This window comes from Mesoplodon densirostris, chromosome 11 (genome assembly GCF_025265405.1).
Source record: "Mesoplodon densirostris isolate mMesDen1 chromosome 11, mMesDen1 primary haplotype, whole genome shotgun sequence".
Classification (NCBI taxonomy): Eukaryota; Metazoa; Chordata; class Mammalia; order Artiodactyla; family Ziphiidae; genus Mesoplodon; species Mesoplodon densirostris.
This window is the reverse complement of record NC_082671.1, coordinates 64947186-64972455: the sequence shown is the minus strand read 5'-3', so window position 1 is coordinate 64972455 and position 25270 is coordinate 64947186. Positions and strand designations below refer to the sequence as shown.

Genomic DNA, 25270 nt, shown 5'->3' with positions numbered 1-25270 from the left:
TTATTGATAGTTTTTATTTCCTCCCATATATCGTCATCTTGAAGCCTGTTTCGATACACTGGCCTGTGCTGCCAGAGAGCAGCAAGGGTATCTACTCATCTGTTTTTTTTTTGTTTTTTTTTTTTGCAGTACGCGGGCCTCTCACCGCTGTGGCCTCTCCCGTTGCGGAGCACAGGCTCCAGACTCACAGGCTCAGCGGCCATGGCTCACGGGCCCGGCTGCTCCGCAGCATGTGGGATCTTCCTGGACCGGGGCACAAACCCGTGTCCCCTGCATCGGCAGGCGGACTCTCAACCACTGCGCCACCAGGGAAGCCCCAAACTCATCTTGACTGACGTTGTTAATGCAGATGCCCAGCGACTGCTCAGTGAGCGGAAGGACTGGGGGTCCCGGGGCTCCTCACGGCTGCGGAGGAGGCCTGAACGCAGGGGCTGCGGGAGTGCGAAGGCCTCCCCACCCGGAACATGGGGTTCCAGGGGCAGAGGAGGCCATGGAGGCCGGGCTGGGGGTGCTGCCCTTGAAGCCAGCCGGTGGCTCACTTGGCTTCTCTGGGCCTCGATTTCCACACCCACAAATGAAAGAGCACACCTGGAAGCACCCACCATCCTGCCGGACACGTGGTAACGGGTCACATTTATTGAGCACCTGCTGTGTGTCAGCTCTGCATGGCTTTATTCAAGCTATGGATTTAGTCCTTCCTGCTCCCCACGAAGTCAGTTCTCTTATCCCCACGTTGTAGATGAGCAGAGAGGCTGGCCCAGGGCTGCTCGGCTGGTGCGTGGGGCAGGGGTTCTGTCCCGATGGGCAGAGCGCCCAGCCTTGGCTCTTCCTCTCTCCCTCCCTCCTTTTTCACATTTTTTTATGGAAATTTTCAAATGCATCAGAGGTAGAGAGAACAGCATAAGGAACCCAATGTACCCACCGTGGCACTTGTTCTAAGCTGCATGAAAGTTTGTCGAATCTGAATAATGCTGTGATATTAATTTGGCAGGACATTTAGAAATCTGTTGATGTGAAAGGAAAATGCTGTGAGTTGCCCTTTCAGTTTTGGGGGAGGTAAAATGCCTTCAAGAGTAGCTGACCTCCATAGCTCAGCCTCGTGCCAGTGGATAGACTTGCAAACAGTACGTGTTCAGTAAGTGTTTATCGAATGAAATCAGTGTTTTTTGTAAACAGGATGCTCATAGGGGAAAGGAACCAGGCCCGACGTGGGTGCTGGCCTTGTATACTGTATGTCCCTGTCTCAGTGCCTTTGCACATGCTGTGCTCTGCCCAGGGACACTCCCTACTTTCGTTTGCAGATGGCAGGGCAGGAGGGGCTCACAGCCTGGCCAGAGCCCCTCCTACCCCATTGCTGGCTGAACTGAGTCCAGACTCCTCGGGGGGGAATTCATCATTCAGACCCTTACCTGCCTGTTTTGCCCTTGTTTCCAAACCCCATCCATTCTCTGCAGGAGCACATCCCCTCGCCTGGCCAGCACAGGGCCCCCTCATCAGCAGTAGGTCTGAGGTGCCTCTCCCTCCGCCACTGGCAAACTGAGAAACTGTGGGTGGGAGGGAAGTGGGGCCCGAGTGTACGGGGAGGCCACTGACCTCTGCTGCAGATCTACTGTGTCCTGGCGTTACCCAGAGGCATCTCATTCTTGGACACCAGGTTCCCCGGGTTTTCTGAGAGCCTGACGTGTGACTTCTTGTTGGGAATTTCCCTCTGCTCGCCCTTGGCCTGGGGGTGGCCATGCTGCCCCTCACTGGCGGGGGCATCACGTCCCCATGCCCATCCCCCCACCTCTGTGAAGCTTTCCACGCCTCCCTAGGTTCTCCGTGTCCCTGGGGTGCTGGGCTGCTCTGTTCCCGATGTTTCTCACTGCTGCGGGGTGTGGGCGTTCAGCTGCCCTTCTCTTCTCAGGGGCCCGCCCGAGGGCAGGGGCACTCGACCGCGGCCAGCAGGGCGCTGAGAGGATGGAGGGTGGGGGGTTCTCGTCAGTGAACCTCACTCTTCCCTGCGACCCACCACACCAGGCAGCTGCTCCCACCGGCCTCCCAGCCCCTCGTCCACCGCCAGGCCATCATCACCTCCCTGAGGGGTCCTCGGTGGAGCCCCAGCCCGTGTCCACAGCCCCACACAGTGCCCCCCACCGCCGCCTCCTGTGTTCCCTCCCCAGTGAGCGGCCCGGCCACCCACACTCTCTGCGGGGGCCTTCTGGCTCCCCACCCGCCATCGCTGGCCTGCAGGTCTCCTTCTGCCTCCCCCCACTTCCTTCCACCGGGCAGTCTCCACTTGGGACATCCTGCCGTTGGCCGTCCTCCAGCTGGCACCTGGGCGGGCCTTCCAGTGACCCCTGACCCCCCTTGCAGGCTCCCCAGGGTCACTCGCCCGCCTCGTCACAGTAGTCTCGTTCCCTCCGTCCCACCACCGTCTCTCATTTGGGCCCCGAAGCTGGGAGTGGTGTGTCGTGTCGGTGGCGTGCCCCGTCCGAGGCCCTGGTTCCTGCTGCTTCTCTTCCTGCATCGCCAGCCTGGTGCGTGGAGGCCCCTCTGGCACAGCGGACAGTGGGCTGGGGTGCAGGGTCATGGGACACTGCAGTAAAGAATGTGTCTGCCCTTTGTCCCAGTTCCCAGGAGGTAGCCTCTCAATCCTTGGAATTTCCCAAGTGATAGGAGTATCTTAGTGATTCGTGATAGTTTATGTTAGGGGGTGACTCGTGCAGGACCCCCAGATAGTTATGCTCACGAGACGACTCCGGGTGGAGCTTCTGTGCGGGAGAGACTCGCCATGTGACTAGAGGGTTGGGGCTTTGTGGCCTTGGGGGCACTGGAGACCAAGCTCAGTAAACCAGCTCGATGATTTAATCAGCAGTACCCATGGATAGAATGGATGGATGGATGTGTGAATGGACGGATGGATGGACGGACGGACGTGTGGATGGATGGATGGATGGACGTGTGGATGGATGGATGGATGGATGGACAGACGGCTGGATGGATGGATGGACGTGTGGATGGATGGATGGATGGATGGATGGATGGATGGACGTGTGGATGCATGGGTTGCTGCATATTGATTGGATTGTGATTCAGCCAGTCATGCCTATGTAATGAAACCCCAACAATTGCGCTGGACACAGCAGCTCAGTGGAGCTGTTTGGTGGTAATGGTGCGTGGTCAATGTCCTGACTGCATGGGGAGGGGGCACACAGGTTCCATGGCCAGGACCCCCGACCCCCCCACCTGACTCCCTGTGCATCTCCCTTCTTACCGGGTCCTGATTTGTATTCTTTATAAGAAAACTAATTGTAAGTATAGCGCTTTCCCAAGTTCTGTGAGCCGATGAATTATCGGTTGTGAGGGGGGTAGTGAGAAGCTCGGAATCTATAGGCAGCTGGTCAGAAGTGGGGTGGCCTGGGGACCCCTGACACATAGCTGGTGTCTGAAGTGAGGGCTGGCCTGGGGCGGACAGCAGCCCCCACCTGTGAAGTCACTGCAGATGTGGATGTGGCTGATAGAGCCCTGGCTGGTTCTCAGAGAGGGGTTCGCAGAGCTGGGCAGACACTCCCCCCACGCCGTCCCTGTCCTTTCCCCTGGACCATGGGGCCAGGCAGGGGCCATACCTGGTCTTTTCGCTCCAGAGCTGGCCTTCCGTTCACCAAACCACTTAGCACGTCCCCGAGACTCTCCACTTGGTCTGATTCCAGTGCTAACAATGCTCCTCATTTTTTTGTTTTTGACATTTCAACATGGATATTGACTTCCCTTTCAGCCCCAGGGTCATTCAATTCCATGTTCCTTCAGTAGCTGCACAAACAATTCATATCTTCAGAAGCAAAGTCATCCTTTTCCCTTCCCTCTCGCAGATGAGCACAGGCTCAGGTGAGCCGTGGAACCCTGGCTTCCAAGATGGTAGAAACACTGTTTGGAAAACACTTTGTGCTTCCAGGCATAGCCATCGAAGGTTTTTGTGCCCGAAAATGCCCATCTGGCAAGGAAAACAGATAAATGTGTGGATTCCAGCGCAGCACTTTCAACAGGAGCTTTCTAAACAAACAGAAACCATGACCAGAATTCTCAAGGAACCTGTGAAAAGGCTGCTGTCTTTGGAAACCGAAATGACTGTCGAATTCTGAACGTCCCAGTGGCTTGCAGGCTCCTGGGAGAAGCTGACGTGTCATAAATAACAAACGGCTGTCCTGGCCGGGCAGCAGGCGGGACTCCGAGGGCACGTGATGTGTGTGTGTCTGCACGTGTGAGTGTGTGCGCATGTGTGTGATCTTGACTCGCCCTTCAGAGCTGGCCGGTGATGAGGATGCTCGGCTGTCATTCTTCTCATTTTAAGTAAATGTCTGAGAACAGTTGTAAATACTTGTTCACTGTGAGTTAAAGTGAGTTCAGAATCGCGTACATTGCTGGAGGGGCACCCTTCTATTTTCTCCAGGTTCTGATCCTCTTCCTATAACCAGTCCGCCTGTCAATCAGTAAATGATTGCTGGACGCCGTCCGAGCCACAGGTACGGGCAGCAAGCGTGCGCTCTGGGGATGCAGGTGGTGGTGAAGGTTACCTTGGCTAAGGTACCCGGAGTGTCAGGTAGTAGGTGCCCGTCCAGCAGGTGCGGCTACCACCTCACTGTAGCCTCCCGTGCCTCTTGGCTCAGGTGGGCTGGTCCAGAGGCTGCTGTTTTCTGGGCTCGCCCCCAGCTGTGGCAAGAGACAGCAGACTTGGGTGTCCGTGCTGGGACCAGGGCTCATGGCTGTCTGCCCTGCAGGGGAGGACCGCCTCGGAAGACAAGTCATCACACTCTGCTGCTGCCAGATGCCCCCAACCCTCGCGAGCTCAACCACAGGCGGCTGCTGGGCTAAGTCTGCCCTGTGCCCCCTCCACACACCCCCTTGAACACACTCCCTCCGAAGGCCACCCTCCCCACCCCACTCCCGTGTGTGTCCCCCTCCCTGTGCAGGTGCCTCTCCGTCACTCTCAGCACAGAGCGGATATGCCAGGTCACAGGCTAACAGACAGACTGACTAGCAGGTCCTCAGGTGGATGTCACGTCAGTGCCAGGTCACCAGTCCCACCCGCAGGACTGATGTCTTCCCGCCGCCTCGGGTGGCTTTAGGTCCACAGACTTGAACTCTGGACTCAGGGCCCTTTTATTTTGTAATTAATTTATTTATTTGGTCTCGCCATGCGGCTTGTGGGATCTCAGTTCCCCAACCAGGGATTGAATCCCCGGCCACGGCAGTGAAACCCTGGCATCTTAACCACTAAGCCACCAGGGAGATCCCTCAGGGCCCTTTGAGGCCTCCTCCCTCCCTCCCTCACGGCCTCCCTCTCAAAGCCACACAGGCCGCCCTCTGCGCTTGCTTCATTTCCTGCTGCTCAGAAGGCAGCGCCTCCCACTCACCTGCCATGGCCTCAGCTGCCCTCACCCCTCCTCCATCTTGCCCCTCTCTGCTGGGGCTGCGCGCTCTGTGCGGCCACGCTGCCCCCGGGGCCTCCTCCCTGGCCAGGTCCCTCGGGTGTCCTGAGAGCTGCCAAAGTCCCGACTGCAGCCCAGAGTCACCCGGGTGAGCAGGCGGCCTCAGGTCTGGTGACAAGCTTGGCCTGGGGAGGAGGGCAGCTCCTGGTCCTGGGCCACCAAGGCTGCTTGAAATCAAGCGAAGTGCCCTCCTGCCCAGCAGCTCTTGCTGGGGGTCGAGTCCTCGCTCAGGTTACCTGCAGAGGCCAGGCACCCGTGTGACTCGTGTCCCTCGTTTGGGACATTCTTGCACCCGTGGGGCTCGTGTGGGTGCTCCGGGCCTCAGACTGTGGTCCCTGACAATGTGCCGACTGTGTTTCACTCAAGTAGCCTAACCCCAGCCCATGTCTGGGCATCCCTGGAAATGTTTGTGTCCCCTTGTGAGGGACAGAGAGGAGGAAAGGCTGGCCGGGGGCAGACTCGCCCGCTGCTGGGCCGGCTCGGGGGCCACAGCACAGGGGGCTCTGCCAGGGCTGCTTCCAGATCTGCTTCCCTCTCGACCGTGGAAGCCCCGCTTGTCCACCCACAGCGTGGTGCCCAGAGGCCATGGCCTGGGGCCCTCAGCTCAAAGCGAACAGAGGCACAGTTGGATCATAGGAGCATCTGGAAGCCTTTGGGCTGCTTGTTTCATGAGAATCCCCCTGACCCAGGCATCTGACCTAGTTTGTTAAAGAATCTTCCAAGAGCCGCGCAAGATAGAACAACGACAGCAAGAGCCTTGCCGGTAGCGGATGCCCAGAGGATCTTTAGCCACTTCTGCTGCCGCGTGATGGGCTTGGCCGCGGAGGCAGCCCATTACCCCGGCCGGTGAGCTGCCCTCCCGGGAGGCGCTCCCCAGCCCCTCCTCCTGAGCAGCTGACACCGCTCTCAGCCCACTGTGTTTACGGAGCACACAAGACAGAGGATGCCCGATCCCGGAGAATTCGTATCCTGCGGCCCTCTGAGATTGGGCACGTTCCACTGCCAGATTATTCCTTTTGTGGCATCAAATAATCCATGACCTGTGGGTCAACTCTCACCGAGGGTACCACTGCTGGGCCAGGGATGAGTTGAGGATTTGTTTTCTTGTGAAGACAGAAGTACCTCCGACAGACAGAAAGCAGGTGGGGTTACTGGCAGTGGCGGGGCAGGGAAGGAGGAATGATTGCCTAATGGGTATGGGCTTTCTTGGGGGCAAAGAGAAAGTTTTGGAACCGGATGGAGGTTGTGATTGCACGATGTTGTGAATGTACTAAATGTCACTGGATTGTTCGCTTTAAGATGGTTAATGTTAAGAATTTCACCTCAATCCAAAAAAAAGTTCCTCTGACAACAACTGATACAATGTGCTCTTTCCAGGCACCTGCCTCAGAAACCTTCACCACCAGATGAAAGTGGTAAGCATGGCCGCTGTGAAGAGTTGTGTAGGTTGTTCACTGCCCAAGGGCATTGACATGAAGGGCTACTATCAAGCGGGTCTCTTCTCACCTAGCGCTGGAAGGCGTCTGCCTGGAGGAAGGAGTGCCTGTTTCTACCTGACTCAGACGTGCTCTATGGGCTTCTCGGCCATGATAGGATGAGCCCTAATGCTTAGTCTTTTCCATGGCTTTTCGGGGAAAAAGTGACACCATGGACATCATCCTCCCTCTCCCCATCCAAGTGGGTGGCTTTCCTGTGGCCAGATGTGCGCTCCTACTTCTGAGATGGGTGAAGAAATCAGTCCTTGTCCTTGAAGCTCAACCAGTGATTTAGTTCATGACTTCCTATGCTGAGCACGCACACAGACATGTTGAGATCCCAAGAAGATCTCGGCACGTTGTGGGCAGAACCCGGGGGCAGGGGAGAGGTGCCTGCTTTTGCCACAAGTGTCCAGTGTGGATAAGGGAGCTGGGCAAGGACATCTTCCTATTTCTCCTTTCTTGAAAAAGTTGAGAAATGCAAGAGCGACCATCCTTTCAGGAATGAGGAGGCGTTCTCAACGGCTCAAGGACTCTCTGTGTGAAGTCAGAGATCTCCATCTGGGTTCTGTCCAGGGGAGGATGGGCTCAGTGAATTGTCCCTGAGGGCTTGGTCCAAAGGACCTGTGCCCGGGTGAGTCTGGGCATTGAAGTTGCTTCCACATCGCTGAACCCAAACCACGTACTGCATGAGGTCAGCTTCGCATCATTTTTACATCAAAGCCGATGATGGCTGGGGGTACGTGGCTTTCTGGAGGCAGGACAGTGTGGATCAGAGGGTGAACTCTGGAGCCAGGCTGCTCCCTTCGGATCCTGGCTCTGCCTCTTACCGGTTCTCCTCTGCCAGCCTCAGCTGGCTCCTCTGTAAAATGGGCATGTTAGTACCTGCCTCATGGGGTTGTTGTGAGGATTAAATAAATGGGTAAGTACGTGCAAGGGCCTGCAGGTCACATAGTCAGTGCTTTGGGTGGAGGGTACTCTGATGTTGTTTAGAAATCAAACCAGCTAAGGAGATGCTGACATCCTTTTGAGCAAGGAAAAGATCCCACTGCATTGTCCCGGCTGTGCAGGTGGCCGAATGCTGGCAGATGGCGGAGGCTGCTGGGGTCTTCTCCTCAAGCAGTTCTGGGGGGCTTGTCCACCCGAGCACCCAGCCCACACTGTGGACCCCAGAGCTCCGGCGGGCCGCGTTGGCACGGCTCACAGTGAAGGCAGCTGTGGTCCCACCACAAACTTGGAGAAGCCAGGCCTGAATTCCTGGAGCACCAGCCTGGATTCATTACGAGATGCGCTTCTAGGTAATGAATGACTCGGGTGACGTGACACGCGAGAACTTGGCCGGACCAGCTGGAGGTCGGGAGCCAGAGTGCTGATGGGCTCAGGAATGGCCCTTCTGCAGCTCATCTACAGGTGGCCGGACGAGGTATTTTTAAGCGGGTCACGTAGGCGTGGCCGGGAAGGAGCAGGGCTCTGCAGCCCTGAGAAGTGATCACTGGATTTGTAGAGCTTATCCTGTGAGGTCAAATGACAGAAGCTGTGCAGAGCCAGGATCTGCTTTCCAGTAAAAATTAAAAACGTTAGCTAATCTGGAAAGAAGGTGTTGCTTGCTTCTAGAAATACAGCAGAACAGCAGGGAGTCTGAGGTGGAGGGACGGAGTTAGTCCTGGGTTTGAATCCCAGTTCATCCTCTGTGTTAGTGTCCTGTGGCCCTTATAATAAATTACCCAAAACTGGGTGGCGTGAAACAACAAATTTATTCTCCCACTGTCCTGGGGTCCAGGAGTCTGAAAGCAAGGTGTCCTCAGGCCTGCAGTCCTAGAGGGAGCTCCGCCTCCAGGGGAGGAGCCTTCCTTGCCCCTTCTAGCTTCTGGTGGCTGTCGGCCACCCTTCACCCTCTCGGGCTGGTGGCCACATCCCTCTGTACTCTGCCTCTTGTCTTCACATGGCTGTCTCCCCTCCGTGACTTTCACTCTTTACAGCCATCTTCTCAGGATACGAGTGATTACAGTCAGCACCCTCCTGTATAATCCAGGATAAACTCCTCTTCTCAAGATCCTTATCTTAATCACACCTTCTAAGACTCTTTTCCAAGTAAGGCCACATTCATGGGTTCTGGGGATTTGATGAGGATGTCTTTTGGGGGCCGTAGTCAGGCCACCACATCCACTCACTGGCTGTGTGAACTTACATAAGTTACTTAATGTCTCTGAGCCTCAGTTGTCATCTAAGAAATGAGGACTGGGCCCCCCTGCATGTGGATTCTGAGTGTTGCCATGGACATGTCCCCAAATGGCCTGGTGCTGGCACCCACTGGGTGACCATAGTTTCCATTATGGGGAAGGCATATTTGGTTTCAGCGATGGTGAGATTTTCGTAACTGCATCCTGTGCTTTGTGCCCAGGTATTCGAAGTACACGCTGGACCAGTACGTGGAGAGCGATTACACCATCATCCACTTCCACTATGGGCTGAACAGCCAGAACAAGCCATCCCTGGGCTGGCTCCAGAGCGCCTACAAAGAGTTTGACAGGAGGTGGGTGTCCTCCAGCTTTGGGGGAGACATCAGGGTGCAGACTGAGTGAGGGGGAGGCTCAGGTGACAGGAGGGGTCATGGCTGTGCAGTGGGGGAGGGCGGGATACCGAGGGCCAGGAGAGGTGTTAGGTTGACCTCCCTTCAGGGCCACGGGCCTCTGTCCACCGTTGTCATCTGGGGCAGGGTGGGCACAAACGTTCTGAAAGGGCTAGACAGTCAGCGTCTTGGCTTTGGGGACCACTGCGTCTCGGCTTGTCGCAACCTCTCGACTCTGCCGTAAATTCTGGAAGCAGCCGAAGACCATACATAAACAAATAGGTGGAACTATTTATTTATGGACCCTGCAATGTGAATGTCATGTCATTTTCACATATCATGAAATATTATTCTTTTAATTTTTTTCAACCATTAAAAATGTAAAGCCATTCTCAGCTTGTGGGCTGTACAAAAGCAGGCGCAGGCTGGATTGGGCTTAGCTACACTAAATTACTGACCCTGACCCACTGACTTGTTGGCAAAGAAATACAACAGTACACTGTCCTTCAAGTACCTTTACACCTGCGCAGCACTTTACAGTTTGCAAGGGGCTTTCTGGTGTCTCGTGTCAGTGAGGTGGACACATGTGTTACAGATGAGGATACACGCACCCCAGGCAGCAGGTGTCTCCCTCAGGTCCCTCAGCAGGTGTGCAGCAGGGCTGGGACCTCAGCCGAGACCCCGTCCCCCCTCCTACTCTCTCACCCCGTGCTGCGCACGAGCTGGGGACAGCCTGGAGCTGGTGGGGTTTTTCCCGAGTGACGTCTTGCATGGCAGTCAACTTTGCAGTGTATTTGGCTAATAGGTGGCCCTGCTGGGCGTTCATGTTGAAATCCTGCATTCCTCTGGCTTTTCCTTCTTCCAAGTCCTTTCAAACCTGTACGGGAAATCTTCCTAACAGACATTTGAGTCAGTGAAGCAGTGGCAGGCAGCGCCTGGTTTCCCAAAGCCCTGCCTCCTGACTGCCTTTCGGGTCCTGCTGTCACTGTCGCTCAAACCTTTAGAGGAATTCCTTGGTTTTCTGTCCTCTGTCGTAGGGAAAGTTTTGTTGCTTCACTTTGCAGTCATGTGTCTGGCACTGTATGTGCTGGCCCTGCGGGGCAGTCAGAGACAACCAGACCCCAGCTCTGCCCTCCCCCATGAAGCCTTCCTGGGTTGTCCCAGGAGAATCAATGGCCCCTCCCCTGCGGCTTCACTGTCCCTGAGCAGAAAATGTACCTGCAAAACAGTGCATTTGTGAACAAGTCTGCCTCCTGTGTCTGGCTGCAACCCCCTGACCCATCTCTGCATCCCTTGGACGTGGAAAAGGGTCTGCATGTGGCAGCCTCTCATTAAATGTTGGACGGGAGGATGGAGGAGAGAGGTGAGGCCAGCGGTGAGTACCAACCTTCCAGCTGGGGCAATCAGAGAGGCTGCATGGCAGAGGCAGCCTTTGAGTGGCCCCTAGAGTGATGGGCAGGCTGTTGCTAGGTAGCAGACACAAGAAAGAGGAAGGTGGGCTGAGGCTCTGTGGGTGGGAGGGCTGGACTAGAGGGTTCACACGGGAAACCATGGAGGGAGGCAGCAAGGGGTAGGGGGCGTGCTAAGGAGGCCAGGCTTTGTTTGGGAGGCAGTGGGGAGCCAAGTAAGGTTCTTGAGGAAAAGCAAGTGACATGTTCAAGGTGGCCCTTTCCAGAAGCTCAGCCTGACAGCAGAAGGGTATGTGTATGTAGCCCTGTCTTGAAACAGATACATTTTCAAATGGAAGGAGGTGAACTTGTTCTGTGTCTCTCCCACACCCCTCAAAGGTGGTCTGGGGGCCCGGGTAGGATTACAGACCTTGGCTTGATGGAAGCCAAAAGGAGGGCATCCTAGGCTTCAAAACCATCTAACAGTGGAGTAGCTGCTGGAGTCAGTGAGTTCCCCATCACTGAAGGTATGTAAGCGGCACTCCAAATCGAATTTGATGAGCTTTACACAGCAAGGATTTTCCATCTGCCATCACTGCACCCCGGTGGGTATCCTGCATCCTTTTCTGTTCTCTCTGCTGTTGACCTCTCATCTTCTGTTCTCATTGATTGTTCTGCCAGGTTGCTCCTTTAAGAGAGAACCATCCACACAGGAATGTACGTGACCCCCTTCCAGGAGAGCTTGCCTTTGCTAAGGAGCTCTTGCCATGGGGGGCACCTGAGGGAGGCCACCTTCCTGTAGGGACAGACTTTGCAGCAGCTGTGCTCTGGGTCCCTGGACCACCCGGAAGTCACTGCAACTGCTCTCCTCCCAATTGCAAGCTTTTCTTTTTGTAATTAATTAGTATTCCTTTGGGAGATACTTTGAGACTCTATAAATATCCTGCTCCTCATCAAAGTTTTATGTGCTAGCTGTCACCTCCATTGCCATTTTTTCTTTTTTCTTTTTTTTTTTTTGCGGTACGCGGGCCTCTCACTGTTGTGGCCTCTCCCGTTGCCAAGCACAGGCTCCTGACATGCAGGCTCAGCAGCCATGGCTCACGGGTCCAGCCGCTCCACGGCATGTGGGATCCTCCCGGACCGGGACACGAACCCATGTCCCCTGCATCGGCAGGCAGACTCTCAACCACTGCACCACCAGGGAAGCCCTCCATTGCCATTTCTTGGCTTAAGTATTACTAAGATGGATGCCAAACGGTGACTGGGACTCTTAATTGGCATTTTACTGTAAGGAAGAGCTTTCCCTTCTGGTTTATTTATATCAATATGGACATGTGATTTCCCATTTTATTCAATGGGTTATAATCCATGACTATATTTATCTTAATGCTCAAATTGTTCAAATTTGGCCCAGTGGGCTCCAGCCTGGCTCCTGTGTCCCTCAGACACGTGCCCATCCCTCCAAGCACTTTCTTTGCTTTCTAGAACAACGAGATGCTCCAGGCACATCTTACATTGTCCTCACCCAGCCTGGGAATCCGCCATTTCTCTGGGGCCCTGGTTCCTCTTAGGGGAGGAAGCTCCTAGGAACCTGGCCCTGGAAGCAGTGTGTTAGCTGCTGTTGGGGCATTAGGGCTCCCAGGCTAGTCAGTGGACAGTTGGTGTGTGTGTGCATGTGCATGCGTGGGTGTGTGTGTATACATACATGGACATACGTACCCACACACATCAACATTGGTCTTTATGTTCACACTTACCTATTCCTACTGGTACCTGTGCGTTCACACCGACATCTATACTAGTTCCTGTCCTTCCCTGCAGGGTGGGCTCGTTCTGGTTTTCTCCCTTTCTGCATTTGGAACATCTCTTCTCTGAGACTGGCTCCCGCTGCCCTTACGTGGCCCACATTTGACTAATCTGCTTGGCCGCCTCTCACTCACTGAGGCTCTGTTACCGCTCGGGCTGCCCTGCCCCCGCACAGCTCCTGCCCATGCCCCCTGCACTGACGCCCGCACCAGGCCACTGTCACCGCCACCTTCCTGCTTCCACACGTGGTTGCGAATGTTGGGTCCTCTCTCGGCCCTCTGGCTCCAGTGCTCGACCACCACCGTCCTCACCCTGCCTGGGCCCAGACGCCTCTCGCTGGGGCTTTGCCACTCCCTGGCACCCCCTTCCCCAGTCTGGCTGACTAACCAGCTCCTGGGGGGCTGGGGAGACCGATTTGTAACGTTTGCAGATTTCCATGGTGTCACTTCTGCCACTGTGGCCAGTTCCAAGCAGCCAGCCTGACCCCACTGGACAGAGACTGGGAGGAAACGGGTGGCCATCCCCTTAGTGGGGCCTTCCATCCCTTGGATGCAACAGGCAAAACAGCTCAGGGGCACAGGGAGTAGTAAATGTAGTAAATTGATCAGGAATTGACGAGGTTGGAACATTTATGACCTATGTGTTTAATACGATTTACTTAATTGTAAGTTGATATTATTATTTTTTTAAATAAATTTATTTATTTATTTATTTTTGGCTGCCTTGGGTCTTCGTTGCTGTGTGCGCGGGCTTTCTCTAGTTGCAGCGAGCAGGGACTACTCTTCATTGCGGTGCGCGGGCTTCTCACTGCGGGGCTTCTCTTGCTGCAGAGCATGGGCTGTAGGCGTGCGGGCTTCAGTAGTTGTGGCGCATGGGTTGGGCTTAGTTGCCCCGCGGCATGTGGGATCTTCCCGGACCAGGGCTCAAACCCGTGTCCCCTGCATCAGCAGGTGGATTCTTAACCACTGTGCTACCAGGGAAGTCCCTTTTCCCTCCATTTTGACTGTATGCACCTGGCACAAACTGTTTGCATGGCACCACGCCATGATAACGAGGCCCACAGATGCGATTTTCTCACAGCGGCTCTGGCCCTGTGCCTGCCAGAGGGAGGGGCTCCCAGTGCAGGAGGCCCCAGGGGGGCACGAGGGAGGTTGGGACACTCAGGTGAGACCTGTGTTGGAGTTCTGACCCCCAAGCCTGTAGGATAAGCTTGTGTCGTTTTAAGCTGTTAGGTTTGTGATTGTTCCAGTGGCCACAGGACCCTCATGCACCTGGCCTCTCCGCGGGCCACTCTTGCAGCATTCGTACTCTGGCACCGCTCAGGGTCTCATCAACCTGCTCGCTTCTCACTTAGCGAGCGAGTACACACGTACCCGCGCTCAAACGTGCACACACACCCCTTCTGTGACCCCAGATCGCTGTCCAGGGCCCGAAGCTGCCTCCTGAGCCCCCTCCGCTCTCTGGGCCAGCTCTGGGACTTGAGCAGGGACTTCCCAGGGTGTCTGGTAGTGAGAGGCCACCCTGGGACTTGAGCAGGGACTTACCAGAGGAACCCCGTGCCCCCCACTGCCCCCTTCAACATGCAGACTCCTGAGCCCTGCACATGCAAGCAGGTGTGTATTGTCCAGGCTACGCAGAATCCCCGCTTTGAGGAAGGGCTTCTGGGGAGTTCTGAGATGCTCTTCCTGTTAATAAATCCTGCTGCAACCCTCAGGCCAGATCGGGAAGCCGCGAAGGCTTAAGTCCAACCTCCTTCTGGAACTGAAGCTTCTTATGAGGTGGTGCAGTCGAGGTCCGAGAGCTGCCCCGCCAGGGGTCTGAGCCCTTCCTTATCCCAGAGAGCTTGACCGTGTGGTCCCAAGAGAGGGTCACGTGATTCTCGGATCTACAGGCTCCACTCAGAGAACTCCTGGAACAGTGGACTTAACATGGGGAGCGATTTTTGTGGCCAGAGAACTCGTTTCATTTCATTAGAATTCCCTGCCCGCTTTCCCACGCGTGTGCCTGTGCTGCAGACATACACCTGCTGGGAAGGTGGACTTCTGTTCTTCTGTTTAGTTTAACCAGGACCAGCACGCTGGTGCCATAACAGATGAAGCGAGAAAGCCAGTCCTGGTTACCCTGCTGCCCAAGAAGATAGTTCAGATGTTCTTCTGTTTACTGGAGCTGTTATTCACCTTAGAAAAGCTCCAAGATTCCTAGAAACCTGTAAAGTTCTTGGGGAAAAAACCATCTGCTTTTTGCTGTGTTGCAGCGTGGCAGCCTAGGTGATATGGTGGGTCTGGAGCCAGACCTCCCGGGCTTGCCTGTGGGCTGCCCTCGACCATCCATCACCCTGGGCAATGGATGCCACCTCTCTCTGCCTTGGTTTCCCCTTGTGGCTGACGATGCCACTTAAGTCACTTTATCCCTATAACAGTTCACTGACTTAATACACGTGGAATGTTTAGAGCAGGGCCTGATGGCAGATGCTCACTGTTAGCTGCTAGTGTTGTTTTAAAATTTTTTTATTAGCTTTTTGTGATTAATTACAATATTAATTACAATATCTGTGATTAATTAATGTACCTTATGTGCCAGACACCCCAAAACAATCCTTTGAAGTCAGCTGTATTTTCCCTCTTCCAAAGGAGAGGAGATTGATGCTCAGAGAGGTTAAGGAGTTTGTCTGAGGTCACACAGCAAGTCAGGGCTTGGCTGGCATTCCAACTGAAGCCTGTGTGGTTCTCTCTCTTATCCTGCCATGAGGGGACTTCAGGGATCAGGGTTGGGGGTCTTGGGACTCCTCTGCCTGTTGGCTGTCACGTGGCTCCCCACCTGAGCCCTGGAGTCCTTCATTGATAGTGGACGAGCCCAGTGGCTCTCCACTGCCCACCCACTGCCTGACCCAGACCCTCTGGAGGAGGGGCTGATGATTCCACCGCACACCCGCATTGGGATCTCCTAAATGGGCTGCGAACAGGCCCTTCTCTGGGTGTGAGAGGCAGGAAGGCGGCCCTGCCTGCATCTGCAGAACCTGGTGTCCAGCAAATGCCTGGCTGGCTTGGGGTCGGAGGGGGAACAGGCAGAAACGCAGAGAGAAAGCTGAAGGGGGCTCCTGTGTGGGCGGGAGTTTGCACGAGGGGCTTCCCTGCAGCTCTAAAGCCGACACCTCTGTCCCCGCTGCCGGCTCATGCCAGGCCCCCTCTGTCAGTGCTGGTGGCCAGGGGCCTGGGCACCCGGTCTGACTCCCCCTCATCCACTAGGGGGAGCCGGTGCCCGCAGTTCAGCCTCCCGTGGGCTCTGGGCTCCAGCGGGTCTGAGATAAGACAGCTGTTTTGGTTATGCAAGTTGAGGAGGTTCTAGAGAACCCGCAGGACAGCGGGGAGCCTGGGCTGACGATGTGTCACGCACTTGAGATGTCCTGGAGAGGGTGCATCTCGTGTCGTGTTCTTACCACACACACACACACACACACACGCATGCACATACAGTAAAGGGGCACAAGGAAACCTTTAGAGGCTATGGTTGCGCCTGTTACCTGGTTGTGGCGATGGTATAACAGTGTACGCACATGTCCAAACTCATCGAATGGTGCACATGAAATACATCCAGCTGCGTGTGTGTCAGTGATATGTCAGTGAAGCTGTAAACAGCGGAGCAGTCAGGTGGTGGTCGTTTACGAGGCGCAGGCTGGGCCTGGCGTCGAACTTCTCACCCAGCTGAGCCTCCTGTTCTCCCCACTTTTCAGCTGGGGAAACTTACGCTCCTTACTAGTCATAGTCCCAGGTCGTGATGTCTACCAGGTGTCAGACAGTGGACCAGTGTACGTAAATAGTCTTATGACTTGTGTAGGAGGACCCCTGCTTTCAAGGGGATGTGAGTGGATTCGGCCAGGACTTGCCTGCATTGTGCTCCTTCGTGGGCCCCAGGGTGACCGTCCTGGAGAGAAATCAGAGGGTGTCTTGCTTGGTCCCCACAGTCATGAAGATGTGCTCCACCCTCACAGAGAGATGTTCAAAAGTGAAGCCACGGACTTCCCTGGTGGCGCAGTGGTTGAGAGTCCGCCTGCCAATGAAGGGGACACGGGTTCGTGCCCCGGTCCGGGAAGATCCCACATGCCGCGGAGCAACTGGGCCCGTGAGCCATGGCCACTGAGCCTGCGCACCCGGAGCCTGTGCTCCGCAACGGGAGAGGCCACAATAGTGAGAGACCCGCGTACCGCAAAAAAAAAAAAAAAAAAAAAAAGTGAAGCCACTGCTGACCCCAGAAACCGGGCCCCGCAGGCCCCTCTGTGTGCCCCTCCGGCAGCCGTGGGCACAGGGCTTCCTGGCTCTGTGCTCTCCTACATCTGTACAAATTCACGGCCATTCAGACTGGAGGCAGATATTTATTTTTATGCAGATGAGATTCTCAAGAGTGTTTGATGCGTCGAGATCGTATGAAAGCGGAACATCTGCAGACATGCGCTGCTTCCATTATGTTCTGGGTTTAGGTTGTGTCAGCATTTATGTTTCCTTAATATGAGAAATGCCAGCACTGTTCTTCCAGGGCCCCTGCTGCCAGCCCCCTCCCCCCGGGCCCCCTGGCCTCTTTCCTGCCATCGAATCATTTTTTTAATTCTCTTGCTTCTGTTTTTTTTTAGTCACAAGTTTGGGAAAAAAAGTCACCTATTTCAACTATCTGAGTGAGCTACTTGAACACCTCAGATAAGACCAGCTGATCATCCCTCCCGGAGGCTCTGCAGTGAGTGCGACCCTGTCCTGGAAGGTGTGGGCTACACCCTCGAGCTTCCTTGGGCCTCCGTCCCATCCCGTTAACGCTGAAGGCTTAATTTTCAGACGTGTGCCCGGCCAGATCGGGTTCCGAAATCTGCGGCCTCAACAAAGATTCACAGTAAAAGATGCTAACTGCTGACTCAGAGAAACGAGGCTGAGGATGGTTGTGTACATGGATGAGATGTTTTTCTCACCCACCGTGGCAAAACTGATTAACAAAAAAAAATCAGCCACGGTGGTAACTGCTGTTTGCTGCCTTGGTGTTTACCATTCTTGCTTTGGAACAGAGAACCGGCGGGGTGGGGCGGTTTCTCGGGTGTGTGGATGACACCATGGACAGCATGAAATGTTCCCAGGCCCATTGCAGGTGTTTTGGAGGACAGCCCACCTGGTGCTTCTGGCTAGAAGCCTAGTTAATGTGTCTGCTGCTTTGTTTTATACAGCAGTGGTCCCCACCTTGGACAGGGTGTCAGGGGGGCAGAGGGAGCCCAGGAAGGCGTGTGGTCGGTCCGGGGCCCACCGTTAGCTCCGGGTGGAGCTCAGTCTCTGAGCCCTGCCTGAGCACCCTCTGCCCTTTGCATCACCCTCTCTGGGGGCTCCACTGAGGGAGCAGGGCCCTCGCCAAGCTGCACGCAGGTGAGGCCGGCAGCCCCGCAGGAGGAGTGGAGATGTCACGCTCCCTCTGGGCACCAAGTCACAGGCGCTGGGCATATTAGAGCCGTGTAGGGAGTGTGTCTGCCCACAGGACACTCGCAGGGGGTGGGGCCACGAGTCGGTGACAGTAGGAGCTGGAAGAGGGCCTGAACCCAGCTAGGGAGGGGACTGGTGAAGAGGGGATGTCAGGGAAGGCTTCCATGAGGAGGTGACTTCTGAAGTGAGTTTCAGAGGGACGGCTGGCTAGATCGAGAGTCCAGGGAAAGGTGTTTCCTGCAGAGGGAAGCTCTTGTGTAGACACGTGGGTGAAGTATTGGCCATGGGCTGGTAGGAGAGCCTGGACATTTGACAGAGCTTGGATGACCCTTGCTGGCTTGTGTGTGTTCCTGTGAGTGCATGTGCAAGACAGCCATAAGGCATGTGGGCCCAGAAAGATGGGACACTCAGGTATCCTGCAGACCTTTGTGGGGCATCTGCCCCCGACAGCACCTGGAGCCGGCCCCTTGTGGCCCAAGGCTTCTCGCCTGCAGGGTGACAGCTGTGCTCCCTCTGTGTCCACAGATACGATGAAGAGCTTCGGAACCTGCACACGAGCAGGCTGCCCCCTCCCACAAAGACGGCCCTGCAGCGGCCCCCTCTGCCCACCCAGCAGTTTGGCGTCAGTCTGCGATAGTAAGTGAGCCTCCACGTGGTCTGCCCTTGTTTCCTGGGAGGGTGGGATGCTTCCGTGTGCCGGGGAGTTCTCTCCAGACCTTGGCCTCTGCATCCGAGCTTAACCCTGCAGGAAAACTGAAGTGTGAGCTTGGCACTGAGGCCGGAGTGCCCACCGCTGTGTGTGTCTGTGTGCAGAGGACCCAGCCGTGGGCAGGGAGGGGACCAGGGGCCTGGGGTCCTCGGCCCAGCTTTCGTCACCACTGCTCACTGGGCGGTTCTGGCCCCCGACCCCCAGGCCACGCTGGGACACCTCCCACCACCTTCCACGTGAAGTGTGGCCACGTGCTTTGCTCTGGCCAAGGAGACAGGAGTGGCCGCAGAGCGGGTCTCCTCCTGGAGGGAGCTTCAGGGGCCAGTTCACAGTTCGCCTCTCGTGGTGACGGAAGCCGGGTGGAGATGCTGCCTCGCTGGCCTGCGTCCCTGAGTGACCCCAGAGTGCCTCCCACTGACACCCACGCTGCGGGAGGGCATGAGAGAGGGGTGAATTTCTGTGGGATTCGGCTGCCGGGATTTAGGGACTCTTGTTACGATGGTGTGTCCTACCCTTCCTGCCTGATCTTACCCTTATTAGGCCACATGACCTTGAACTCACTCCCCCTCTCAGCTTGTTTCCTTATTTCTAAAATCAGCAAGTTGGAAGATGTGATCTTTAATCTTCACTCCTTGGAAACGATTCTGGGCCAACTGTCCACGCCAACTTTGTCTCTTTTAAGACTCATCTCACCTCCTCCAGGAAGACTTCCCTGATGCTCCAGACTGCATACAGGGCCCAGATCTGAGCAAGCTGCTGTGGGGAGTCCCTCCAGCTGTTTTCCCTGCTCAGCGGCGAGCTCCTTGTCCTCCTCCTATTTTCTGCTTCTGGCGGCAGGCCAGGTGCTGAGGCACCTGAAATGATGGAAGATGAAGGGGTTGTTTTAACCGTACAACCACCGTTGGGCACTTGGGTCTGAGCTACACGACGTACAGGGCCTGGAGGGTGGTGGATCCCGGAGAGGTGTATGCTCAATTTCATTTGTTAGTAGTTTCTTGTTAGAAACTTGCATGGGATCTGTTTCTACATAAAAACCTGATGATCTTTAAGACCCACGTTGGATTTTTTTTTTTTTTTTTTTTTTTGGCTACACTGGGTCTTTGATGTTGTGCGCGGGCTCTCTCTAGTTGCGGCGAGCGGGGGCTATCCTTCGTTGCTGCGCACAGGCTTCTCTTGTTGTGGAGCATGGGCTCTAGGCACATGGGCTTCAGTAGTTGCAGCACATGGGCTCTAGAGTGCAGGCTCAGTAGTTGTGGTGCACGGGCTTAGTTGCTCCACAGCATGTGGATCTTCCCGGACCAGGACTCAAACCCGTGTCCCCTGCATTGGAAGGCGGATTCTTAACCACTGCACCACCAGGGAAGTCCCTGGATCTTTTTTTGGCCGCGCCGTGCGGTATGTGAAATCTTAGTTCCCTGACCAGGGATCAAACCCGGGCTCTCAGCAGTGAAAGCACAGAGCCCTAACCACTGGACCACCAGGGAATTCCTTCTGTTTCCCCCCGCCTCCCACCCCATGCTGGATCTTGAAACACAGAAAGGTTAGGAGCTGAGGAGACTCTGGGTGGCGCCCAGGCCAGCTAAGGAGGTGGGAATGGCACCTCGGGTGTGTCCAGCAGGCAAGAATGGATGGTTGTTTTCCAGAACTTTCTGCGATGATGGCCATGATCTGTACTGTCCACATGTGAGGATTGAGCAGTGCAGGTGAGGCACTGAATTTCTAATTTTATTTACCTTTAACTGATTTGAATTTAGATGGCTACTGGCTGCCTGGTGGACAGCGCAGCCCTAGACTGTGTATACTGTGGGGTTTCAGCCCCGCCTCCCAAATGACACACACAGTAGTGTTCCCTCAAAGAGGATTTTTGTAAGCACTTAGTGAATATTGTGTATGTCCAATATGGTCTCCCTAAATACATCTGGAGCAAAGTTTCCCAAACAGCATGTCCTTTTCCTTTTCTAAACGTTGTAAAAATGTGCTGGTGTGACCCACTCATGTGTATGGTGTGACAACCCCGTCCCCCAGCAGCCCTAGGAACGCAGGGTCGGGAACTCACCTGCGGTGACTCTGGGCCCCTCTGGGGGGTGCTGGTGAGAACTCTGCTCTCAGAGGAGAGTCCTAGGGAGGCCTAGCCAGCAGGCTCAGGATTTTCAAGCCATGTGTGACTGTTTTACCAAAGTTTCTGAGGCTTCTCCTGTCGGCTCTGTGCTGTGAGCCCATCACTGAGGTTCGCTGCCCTGGTCCTGGCGGGGTGTGATCTGATACCTGGGGATCCAGGGTGACCATGCGAGGCCGCTGGCATTTCTATCATCAGTGCCTTAGCCCGAGGACTAGCAGCGCCTTCTGGGTTGCCTGTTTCGTTGTTCAGAACCACTTCTGTCTCCTTATAGTCTAACAAAACTTTAAAAATGAAAAACAAAAAACCCAAAACTCACCCAACTCATGGACTTCTGAAGCCATCCACCTGAGTACAGCGTGGGCTGCGGGGCTGGGGGCTGTAATTCGGGCATCCTCGGGCCTATGAGGTTCACCAGGGCACCTTTGGCCTTGTGTTTTGAGCAGGGGCCTTCCGGAAGGTTCTGACACAGCATTTGAACTCCAAAGCTGTCAGCAGATGGAAAGCAGGTGTTAGGAATGTCCATTATAAAGGCTGTGGTCCAGCCCTATTCCAGGACCAGTTGTAACTATACACATCAGTTCATCATGTCTTTTGGGGATGAAGAGTATCATTGGGCAACCTTTGAAAAACATTCTGCACGTGCCACTTTGAGAAATAATCCATGCGATCGTCTCTTTTTTTAAAAAAATAAATTTATTTATTTATGTATTTATTTATTTTTGGCTACATTGGGTCTTCGTTGCTGCACGTGGGCTTTCTCTATTTGCGGTGAGCGGGGACCACTCTTCGTTGCAGTGCGTGGGCTTCTCATCGCGGTGGCTTCTCTTGTTGCGGAGCACGGGCTTTAGGCGCGCAGGTTCAGTAGTTGTGGCTCGCGGGCTCTAGAGCGCAGGCTCAGTAGTTGTGACGCATGGGCTTAGTTGCTCCGTGACACGTGGGATCGTCCCAGACCAGGGCTCAAACCCGTGTCCCCTGCATTGGCAGGCGGATTCCCAACCACTGTGCCACCAGGGAAGTCCCCGCGATTGCCTCTTTAAATTAATATTTTATGCTGTTTCATTGCAAATGACTATCATAAAATTGCAATAAACATATTAAATAAAGCACCAAATATGTAATTTGTTTGGACTATGAATGAATGAAAGTCATTAAAATTCATAAGCAAATCCTATTCACAAGTGTTAATTCGCTGAAGTTCAAAAGCACACAACAGAAAGCCATCACCTTAGAACAAGCTAATTCAGGCAAAATATTAAGGGGAAGTCAGAGATTCAAGAGGTCTTTGCCTGCCTGCCATCCCTGAAGATGGACAATGGAAACGGACATGTGCATTTTGAGCAGCCCCATCTGGGCAGCTGCGGGGAAGTGGAAAGAGGGAGGGGCCTCCTTAGGGCAGGGGAGCGGAGGCAGCTCACATCCCAACTCTAGCTCTTTCCAGCTCTGGGAAGGCAGTCTTGTGGCTTAACTTCTCACCGTAGTCTCTTCCTGTGTAACCGTAGGTATAACCCTGCCCTCCGCACCCTCCAGGGCCATGGGATCTTAACAGGGTGTGCAGACAACGCGAGCCAGTTCCTGCTGCCCAGTGCTTTTCCTGCTCTGTTCCTCCTTTTGATCCCCTCCTCCAGGAAACCTTCCCTGATGGCTCCACACAGACGGGAATCATCTGTTGAAAAGACTATTCTTTCCCCCATTGGATTGCCCTGGGACCCTTGTAAAGAACTAACTGACCATACATGTAAGGGTTTATTTCTGGACTCTCAATTCTATTCCACTGATTTGTATGCTGGTGTCACACGATCTTTATTGCTACAGCTTTACGGTGAGTTTTGCCACTGGGAAGTGTGATTCTTCCAACTTTGTTCTTCTTTTTCAAGATTGTTTCAGCTCTTCTGGGTCCCTTGCATTTCCATATTAATTTTAGAATCAGCTTGTCCATGTCTGCAAAAAAAAAAAAAAAAAAAAAGCAGCTGGGATTTCAATAGGGATTGTGTTGTCTCTGTAGGCCAATTTGGGAAGTATTGCCATTTTAACAATATTGCCTTCCAATTCAAGAGCATGGATATCTTGCCAATTTTTTGAATGTTTTAAATTTCTTTCAATAATGTTTTATAGTTTGCAGTGTACCAGTTTTGTACTTTTTTGTTAAATGTATTAAGTATTTTATTCTTTGTGATGTATTGTAAATCAAATTGTTTTCTTAAATTTAGTTTTTGATTGTTCATTGCTAGTGTATAGAAATACAATTGATTTTTGTATACTGATCTTATATCCTGCAACCTAGCTGAATTCATTTGTTAGTTCTAATAGGTTTTTGTGAATTTTTTTTTAGTATTTTCTATATCTAAGAGAATGCCATCTGCAAATAGAGATAGTTATTCTTTTCCAACCTGGATGCCTTTTATTTCCTTTTCTTGCCTGGTTGCACTGGCTGTACTATCTAGTACAATGTCGAATAGAAGTGATGAGAGTGGACATCCTTGTTTTGTTCCTGATCTTAGGGGGAAGCTTTCAGTCTTCTAACATTAAGTATGATGCTAGCTGTGGGTTTTTCATAGATACCCTTGATCAGGTTGAGGAAAATCCCTTCTGTTCCTACTTTGTTGAGTGTGGGTTTTTTCTTTCATGAAAGGGTGTTAGATTTTGTCAAATGCTTTTTTTGCTCTATTGAGATGATCACATGACTTTTGTCCCTTATTCTATTAATATGGTGTTACACTAATTGATTTGCATATGTTGAACAAACCTTGTATTCTTGGGATAAATCACACATGTTCATGGTATGTAATCTTTTTATATGCTGCTGGATTTGCTTTGCTAGTATTTCATTGAGGATTTTGTGTCTATTCATAAGAAATACTGATCTGTAGTCATCTTGTCTTCTGGTGTCCTTGTCTGGTTTTGGTAATACTAGCCTCATAGAATGAATTGCAAAATGTTCCCTCTTGTTCTATTTTTTGGAAGGGTTTGTGCAGGATTACAGTTAATCCTACATTTTACATTTGGTAAAAGTCACCAGTGAAACCATCTGATCTTGAGCTTTTCTTTGCAGGAAGTTTTTTTGACTACTAATTCAATCTGTTTACTTGTCAATCTATTCAGATCTTATATTTCTTCTTGAGTCAGTTTTGGTAGTTTGTGTTTTTCTAGGAGTTTGTCCATTTCATTTAGGTTATCTAATTTGTTGGTGTGCAGTTGTTCTTAGTACTCCTTTGTAATCCTACATTTCTGTAACATCACTGGTAATGTTCCCCCTTTCATTCCTGATTGTCATAATTTGAATCTCCTCCCTTTTTTTCTTAGTCTCGCTGAAGCCTTATCCATTTCAGTGATCTTTTCAAGGAGTCAACTTTTGGTTTGATTGATTTTTCTCTATTGTTTTTCTATTGCCTATTAATTTCCACTCTCATCTTTAATACTTCCTTCCTTCTGCTTGTTTTGGGTTTAATTTGATCTTCTGTTTCTAGTTTCTTAAGGTGGAAGTTTTGGTTACTGATTTGAGATCTTTTTTCTTTTCAATATAGGTGTTTAGAGCTGTAAATTTCTCTGAGCCCTGCTTCAGATGCATCCCATCAGTGCTAGTATGTTGTCTTTCTATTTTAATTAATCTTAAGGTGTTTTCTAATTTCCCTTGTGATCTTTTTCTTTGACCCATTGGTTTTTAGCAGTCTGTTGTTAAATTTTCACGTATTTGTTGTTGATTTCTCACTTCATTTCATTGTAGTTAGAGAACTTATTTTGTATGATTTAATTCCTTTTAAATGTATTGAGATCTGTATGATCCAACATATGGCCTATCCTAGGGAATGTTGCATGGGCCTTGAGAAGAATGTATACTCTGTTGTTGGGTGGAGTGGTCTGTAGATGTCTGTTAGGTCTTATTGGTTTACAGTGTGGTTCAAATTTTCTGTTTCTTTGTTGATATTCTGACCAATTGTTCTATTCACTATTGGAAGTGGGGGAGTGAAGTCTCCAACTATTATTGTTAAATTATTTCTCCCTTCATTTCTGTCAGTTTTTGTTTCACATATTGATATTTTGGGCCTCTGTTGTGAGTTGCATAAATTTTTATAATTCTTATGTTTTCTTGGTTGATTGACCCTTTTTGCCTTTATAAAATGGTATTCATTGTCACTAGAATACCATTTTATAACATTTTAAAATTGTCACAACAATTTTTGACCTCAAGTCTATTTTGTCTGATATTAGTATAGCCACTCCAGCTCCTTTTAGTTACTATTGGCATGTTGTATCTTTTTCATCCTTTTACTTACAATCTATCTGTGGCTTTT

At 52.7% G+C, this 25270-nt stretch overlaps 1 protein-coding gene across 1 annotated transcript in view; it reads left to right on the top strand.

Moving 5' to 3' along the window:
- ARHGAP8 (Rho GTPase activating protein 8) overlaps positions 1-25270 on the top strand; it is a 61541-nt gene that overhangs the window by 19719 nt on the left and 16552 nt on the right. Inside the window, 6 exon segments of the mRNA XM_060114206.1 lie at positions 4758-4816; positions 4819-4844; positions 9342-9476; positions 15952-16031; positions 17331-17431; positions 18656-18789. Coding sequence (XP_059970189.1) covers positions 4758-4816; positions 4819-4844; positions 9342-9476; positions 15952-16031; positions 17331-17431; positions 18656-18789 — 535 coding nt within the window.